Source organism: Channa argus, chromosome 2, assembly GCF_033026475.1.
Source record: "Channa argus isolate prfri chromosome 2, Channa argus male v1.0, whole genome shotgun sequence".
NCBI classification, from domain to species: Eukaryota; Metazoa; Chordata; class Actinopteri; order Anabantiformes; family Channidae; genus Channa; species Channa argus.
The window spans coordinates 2,507,803-2,515,858 of record NC_090198.1 but is presented as its reverse complement, the minus strand read 5'-3'; the positions used below and the strand labels follow the sequence as shown (position 1 = coordinate 2,515,858).

At 37.9% G+C, this 8,056-nt stretch overlaps 1 protein-coding gene across 1 annotated transcript in view; it reads right to left on the bottom strand.

Annotated features, from left to right (window-relative positions):
* Positions 1-7: 7 nt before the first annotated feature.
* dok4 (docking protein 4) overlaps positions 8-8,056 on the bottom strand; it is a 70,891-nt gene continuing 62,842 nt past the window's right edge. The window contains exons 7-9 of the mRNA XM_067494420.1: positions 7,337-7,475; positions 5,876-5,993; positions 8-5,568 (exon numbers count right to left, since the gene is read on the bottom strand). Coding sequence (XP_067350521.1) covers positions 5,423-5,568; positions 5,876-5,993; positions 7,337-7,475 — 403 coding nt within the window. The 3' untranslated portion in view covers positions 8-5,422. The remainder of the gene's footprint in view (positions 5,569-5,875; positions 5,994-7,336; positions 7,476-8,056) is intronic.

Genomic DNA, 8,056 nt, shown 5'->3' with positions numbered 1-8,056 from the left:
GCAACAGTGAAGCAAGTAACAGACTTTATTTTTCTCAAAAACATGCAGTTGGTGGTGGACTGTGTAAATGGGTGAAATCAACATGTTGCCATTGGTTATACAAAGCTAAGAAGAGGTTGTGGCCACTCGTATGGCCAACAGTGATGATACTAAAACTACATTCACTTTCATTCTCTGTCCTTTTTGCATCAACCATCACTTCCTTTGAACACTTTGTTGTGTCACGTGACAGTGAGGGTTGTGGCAGAGGTGGCAGCTGCAGGGTTCATGAAGTGACCTCACTGGTAAAAGAAAACTTACCCTGGAATTTTTAAGAAAATCCCTTTGAAGTCAGGTTTCAGTGTGTCCAGTACTTTGGTTTATGACCTACAAATGTAGAATTTTGGTTTGGTATTAACATTGCTTACACACTAAACTGACTAAAAGCTGTCGTCTTTACAGTACAACTTTCTGTCAAGTTAATGGTTAAGCTGGTTAAATGTTCAAAACACGTAAATTAACACAATTCAGCCAAAGTTTAGTCTTAGACCCTGCAAGTTATCATATTCTGGGCCCTATTTGATACATTAATCTTTTGTATTGTTTTTTAGCACTTGCATATAATAGCATTACATTTAAAATTAAATCAAACAATAATGTGAAAAGTTGTTTCTTGAGTTAGCAGCCAGAGGTGGTAAAAGTACACAAACTTAATACTCAAGTTTTTATCAACTGAAGTAGAAGTGCTAAGTGTACGCTGTAAAATTTACAAAAGTAGAGGTACTCTACCGAGAAGAGTCTGTATTTTGGACAGGCTTTAATTAGCTAGTTTTAGGTTGTCAATAAAATAAATGTCCTAGTCTAGATTTGATGAAAACTAAAAAAACTTAGAGTAAGAAATAAAGTGTTAAAGATCTCAGTCACCTACAGACCTGTGAAACAAAAACAGCAGCTGGTAAATGTGGTGCTATTCTGACACTTTTGTGCTGACAGGTGGTTATTCTATAATCCATACATTTTCTTTATAATATCTGCAAACAAGTAAAGATGTAAAATTAATCTAGTGCAGTGGATGAAGAATTCCCTCTCTGTTGTAGTGGAGTAAAGATGCATAAAATAGAAATACTTCAGTTAGTCACACGTAATTGAGAATTGTACACAATAGTAATAGTATAGTAATTGAGTATATGTACTTGGTTAATAATCACCTCAGATGGCAGCCACATTATCTGTTTTTCTTTATTACCATGAATTGCCATGCATCTCCCAATGTTGTCTTCACATGTGTCTTTCCTGTAGTAATTTAATATCTGTGCTTGATATTTTAGGTCTGTGTTACAAAGTAATGGACAAACTTAAACCCTTAAACCCAACTTGACGTCTTTGCTCCGAGTTGGCTTAAAGGATAGTTTTAAAGAATAACCTGCTGTATTTCCCCTAAAATTGGGCCTGTTGCTATTCCTGCCTATGTTGTATAGGTTTGGAAAAAAAGAACAAATGTTGAATGGCCTAATACATAGGTGTAATGGGTTAGGGCTGAGAATGCTCAGAATAAACATGATATCAGTCAAATCATTTTTTTCACCTATTGCTGAGTCAGAACATATACAAATAATAGATGAACCTGTCTGAGGTCTAAGGCTATAAATTCATCGTGTACTTTTTTTTAAGGGAAATAAAGCAGGTTAAAAAAGTAAAAAATAACAGCATGACACAGAGGATGTGGTTGTCACTACTCTAGGCCAAAACAATTCACACTTTGAGAGACACAATGCTTCTGGATGTATTCAGGTTAATGTGTGAAGAGTCACCTCGACAGGAAGTTGATCAGTTACCATCTGCTTGTTCCACATCACAACACAGAAATGTGGTGAGCTGCATTTTTGAGCTGTACCTGTTTTACACACACACACACACACACAGACACACACACTTCATATGAAATAAATAGCAATATGTATATGATTCTCTCAACAGGCCAGCAAACTTAGTAAGTACACAAAAACAAATCTACACACAATTCACAACTGACATCATGTAAACAACTAACAAAAGGCTTAGCCCTGTCATGTTCAATAAAGTTAAAAAAACAAAAGACCTGTAGGTTGTACAGGGATTCTAGCATAATTCAAGCTAAATCACATCCAGATACAATCCAGATTTGAGGCATTTTAAAACTGCAACCGTGGTCAGTGTGTTCCCAGACATCGCACTGCTGTTCTGAAATCTCCACAATCACCGAAATGGTCTTAAAACCTTATTACAGCCTATAACAATGTCAAGCTGTCTTAATAAACTACATCCTGTGTCCCAAAGGGAAGATAGGAGGGAGGTCTGCAGGTTGCAATGTTAAGAACAAAAGTATTTTAAGAAAGATGATACAGGCAGACAATAATTGAATTAATCAATCCTGTTTGGACGCAAAGATTTTGAATTAGGCCAGTGATTTTCTATGTTTTTGTTACTGTCAACCAACAGTGAACGGAATCTACTCACTACAATGTCTCTGAATCCAGGACCTGAATTTAGCTCATCATCAGTGAGTCAAATGAGAGCTCCACAGGCTAAAACTGACCTTAAGGTTTTACAGTCTCTGAAAAGGATTCCCACAAGAAAAAGTGAAAATAAAAAGTGATGTTTGTTCTCAAGCTTTAGAGTTCTCTTCTGAAAAAAACAACATACTGTAATACAGTCATATTTTTATGATGGAGAATCCTGACAACACAGTGATCTGACTCACTGCTGTAGTTACTATAGTCTGTAAACAACAATGAAGCTCTATAGTCCTCTACAGGCAATACAATGAGAAGATTCAATTCTTTGTTGGTTTTAGACTTTTTGTAAACTTTGCTGACAATATCAAAAATATAGAAAATATTCAGCCTTATCCTTTCATAAAAATAAGTCCACATGTGAATGAGGTTTTGAAAGACGATTCTTGTTTGATCTGTTTCTCTGTTGTGATTTAAAATTTTCAAAACTCAGTAAACTAATTCATGGAACACTTTTGAAAAGATGTTTAGATGATCACACAGGTTAATCACACTGTTAAGCCAAACTCGATGCAGTGGTAAAAATGAAAGGGTTACAGTTACATTTATAACATTTTTAAAAACTTTTCTTTGCCAGAAATATGCTCTAAAACATAAGTCAAGGTGGAAAGGTCCTGTCAAAGCCTCCTGTGGTCTACAGTTATTGAACAGCACTGGCATTTGATTTTAAACCAGTGTTTTTCAACAATTTCTGATTAGGAGATTTTGGAACTTCTTATTTATTGTAAATTCATAATGACAACTACCTGAAGCACTGGGCAGAGTGTGGTGGAGGACAGCAGACTATAGTGAAGCAGGGAGAGAGAGAGCTGGTTTTGTAGCCTGACGTTGGATTTGAAACTCTATGCTGTAGAAAGTATACGTCAGCTGAGGTAAGAACTTTAAGGCAACGTCATTTTTTTCCTGCCTGATCTGACTTCTTTTGAACTATGTTAACATATTCCCAGATGTTGGTATTCTCACTGAGTACACTGGTATTATCAGTAATAGAGCTGAAACTGAGATAAATATACACCACAAGTTCCCCTTAAGACTGTATGTTTATTAAACATCCAAAATAAGGTGAATTCTGGAAGTAATTCAATTGCTCCTCAGACTGTAGACCAGACATAAGCCTGAGCCCTGCAGAAAGACGAGATGACCCTGTTTTATTTTTTTACTCTGACCCTTCAAACAGTCTGTGTTCAGTGTTTTCCAATTTCTCTTGTCTTTCATCAGTGAGTTTCCTTTTTATGATCGTGTCACTCTAGTAAAAACATAATGGTGGTGATCTGGTGCTCCAAGTGGTCAAATGCAGACACAGATATAGGCAGATTTCATCCAAATGTATCAGTCTAGGCTTTAAACTTTACATATCTGTTGAGCTTATTCTTAGTCCCGCCTCTTCGTTAACCCTTGGATAGTCTAAGAAAATAGCAGCCCTGTGCAAATATATTGTAGCTTAGTAGAAGCGTGTGGATAGTAGGAAGTGTAAAAGATAGATCCCAGAGCAAGTCTAAAGCTTTAAGGGTGAAGATGCAGTTTTGTATGAGAGCCAATCCATAAAAATAAATCCAATCACAGTTTGATTCCACGTTGGTTCAGAACCTCAGAACAGCCAACACAATGAGTAAGTGCAAGGTCACATCACTTATCTGCTAAATAAAAGGCATTAATTAATTCATACAAGTTGTCAGCTGGCATTGGTAGAAATATCCCACATGGGAGTTTTAAGTGTATTTTCCAAAGATGGCACAGGCCATGTGGTGCTTTTAATGCACTGTGATGTCCCAGTCCATGCAGGATTTAACATAAAGCTCGGCCTTATTGACATAATCCTGCTTGTAGGGTGAGAAACTTTAGTCAGAGCATTAGATGTTTCAAACATGTTGGAAATTTGACCATATTTTGGAGTGAATTTTGCACTAAAACTACCAAACCCAGCCTGTTAACTATGTAACAACATAGATATTTTTCTAAGGGCTTTACAAGCTTGTGTCATTAAACACACTGCAAAGGCGCTCATAACTGTTTGGAGGGGCACTTTTGAAGGTGTGGTGAAAAGCTTGCATTTGCCCTAAAGTGTTGATCTGATGAACAATGTAAACAGGGATACTGATGCACATTTAAAAGCATTAGTGCTGCAATCACATTACGTTGCTTAAAACATTATTTTGAGCAGCCAAGTGGAATAAAAAAAAAGGACGTCAAAAATGTCAATCTCCTGCTCAGTGAAAAAAACAAAAGAGACAGGCAAATGGACAGGCAGAGAGAATGCAGACTTTAGGGCCTCCACAGGGAAATAAAGGTAAAATAACAAAACAAAGCTAACTTCAAGTAAAGCTGCTTTTACTGGGCAGGTGTGATGGTGAGTGACCAGCAGTGTTTGACAAAAGGAAATGCTGTTTTGTTTCACGTGACAATCTTGTAATGGGCTCTTAGTTCTATTTAAATGATCTTTAAATAAAAACGTGTGGTTCCCCACAAATTGCTCATGAAGGCATTCACCCCACATTTGAGAAAGGCCATTTGGAAGAGGTATTGACACTCCTGCTTTTAGTTCTAGGCAAACAATATATAAAGCTAAGGTGATTTAAATCGTACTTAGAGCTTTCAGTCCTTACTTTAAAAAAGACATTCTCAGCCTGATTGTGGAAAAATGTCAAATATCCCCTGTCTACTGTGGAACTGTGAGAGCTGCAGTCATGTACGGAAGCCCAATCTTCTTCCAGTCTTTTGCAGAATTCAGATTTTACATCCTGCTGTCTGTATTCTAGATAGTCTGTTGGCCAGTGTTAGGTGCGAAAGTGTGCGTTTCTGTCCATTTGTGTGGATTGTGTGCATCTGCATGCATGTGGGTATGTGCGTCTTTGTCTCTTTTTCAGAGTCCACGTCTGTTCGGTCAGTGCGTGTCACTGTCCAGGGTAGGTGGGGTAATGTGACGGGGAATATGTGTGTATATGTAGCTGTGATTGTGCGTGTGTGTTTGCCAGTGGCAGTGTGGCATGGCGGTCGGTGGGCAGACGGGTAGACATCAGGTCATCTACTGCAGGATCACCTAGAGACAGACCATGGCTGTTACTGTCACATAAAGCAAATACATCATGTTGGTTAATCGGCTTTACACATGTTGACCCTGTCCCCTACCAGTCTTTATGTCATGCCAGGCTATTACATCCTGATTTCAGCTTTCTTAAACTGGATTCAGGATGTAATTACTCCAAAGTAGTTGATATCAACTATAATAATTGTCCCATCTCACTACAATGACAATAGACTAGTAGAAAAATATGGGCTACAAGAGAATTGGAACATTGGAAATGTTTAAATTTCTTAAACATAAGAAAAAACAAACAAAATCGTACCACTGTCAGGATCCATGGCAGCCTGGTTTCCAGTGATATGGTGCCAGTAGGCAGATCGGGGCAGGATAGCTGTGGGAGTGCAGGGGTAGGAGCCCGGCTCTGAACCCTTAGAGAGCAACTGTGCACAGAATGCCAGGAAAAAAAACAACCGTGTAAATTGCAAACCTCATTTCTAGAATAGTTTGGATGCTTTGTAAAATGTAAATTAAAAGAGAATGTAGTGATCGGCAAATCATGTGAAAACTATTTTTGCATGTAAATAGCACAGAGACAGCATAGCAAAGGATGAAACTAATTTAATTGTTTTTTAAATATTTGCTCATTTTGGAACTGATGCCAGCATGATGTCTGATGTCTGGCATTACTTAGTGTAATGTTAAAAAATGTGAAACAAAAAACATGTCTAATGAGGTTAATAGAGCTCTAAATGTCACCTGACTAATCCTGTACATGTGGCCCTGATGGCAAAGAGATTTCTGGATGTAGTGAGAGGACATGAAGTTAGTTGGTGTGAGAGAAGAGGATGCAGAGGACAGGGTTAGATGGAGGCACATGATTCGCTGTGGTGACTCTTGAAATGGAGCAGCCAAAATGAATGGTGCTAGTATTATAGTGACTAAAGCAGCCGGAACAGACAGACAAGACCAAATACCAACATTGTATTATCAAAATACCCTCACACAGCACTGCATTTAAAACAATTTGCTTTGAACACAAATCTCGTGCAAAAAAAACCCATATAACCATAATAATATAATGGTCTGAGAAAACTATGCCAAAATGTAGTTTGTAATTAGTTTTAAAAATCTTTTTGGAAAGAAAAAAGAAGAACTTCAAGAAGTTAGAACTACGTCAGGTACAAATGTTATAAGCAATTTTGTCACTTCTGAAAGTTTTAGTGAACAGGACAGTTCAAGGTCACAAACACATGCACACTTTTATTCACCATTTCAGTTCCATTTTTATTGATTTACCTATGTTGTTTTTTGCTCTTCCAATCAGTCAATTATCAGCTGCTTGTTACTCCTGAAACTAATAACAGGTTCAGAACACGCAAACAGAACCAACGATGTAAATGGTCTTTATTTATATAGCACATTTCTTGGTACTTATTGCTTTACACTGCCTTTTAGCTGCTATGCAGCTGGCCAACACTCACCGGGAGCAACTAAGTTGGGGCTTAGTGTCTTGCTTAAGGACACTTTGACATGTGACCGGAGGAGCCGGGGATTAAACCAACGACTGCGGGATTGGAAGACAACCGCTCAAACTTCCTGTGCCAATTCGTGGGCTATAAATCCAAAACTCCTAACATTTATTTAACACTCTGTAGAACACTGCTGTTCATTCTAAAGTAAAATAATTAGACTAGACTGACTTGTTAGCCTGTGTGTGTGTGTGTGTGTGTGTGTGTGTGTGTGTGTGTGTGTGTGTGTGTGTAGGTGCTTGCCAGGCTCTCACCCTGCTGTTTTTCTCCATTTCGAGCAGGACCTTCTTGTGCTGCTCAGCAATGGCCAGTGTAGCCGAGTGAACCCTCTGGTAGATCTGCTCTCCCTCTCTGGTCTGGAAGGTGTAGAGTCCTTCACCGCTGTCACACATTCTACACACAACAGCAACTCACCGTGAAAGAGCATAATGAACAGTATAAAGGAGGCGTTTGCTCAGCAGCACTGAGCTGTGAGAGTTTAGTTAATATGTGAACCAAAATTCCTAAGCAAACAAAGTCTGTTGTTCAGTGATTTTAATTTACTATGCAGGAAATCAGCTGACTCACTTTCATTCTCACGATCTACGAATGTTTTACTGTAATCTGGCAATTGCTCTTGGAATTTAAATGTTACAAATCAAATACATACAGGTACGACTATTTGCAGATTGGCATTATTTATAGTATGTGGAATAAGTTATTAGCAGATCCAGACTGCAATGTGGGATGGATGTAGTATGGATGTACACATAACTACCACTGGATAATTTTGAAACTAAGAAAAACTTTAAAAAGAGATGTCTCTCAAGTTTTGGACATCAGAGATCCTTATATCCCAAAGAATGAACAGAAATGTATTAATATAGCTTTCATGATTTTCAGATTTGAGTTATGACCCTAAAGAGGATTTATGAAGCAAAGTTACCTCATACAATACCTCCCCAGGGGACAATAATTGTAAACTAACTGGTTTA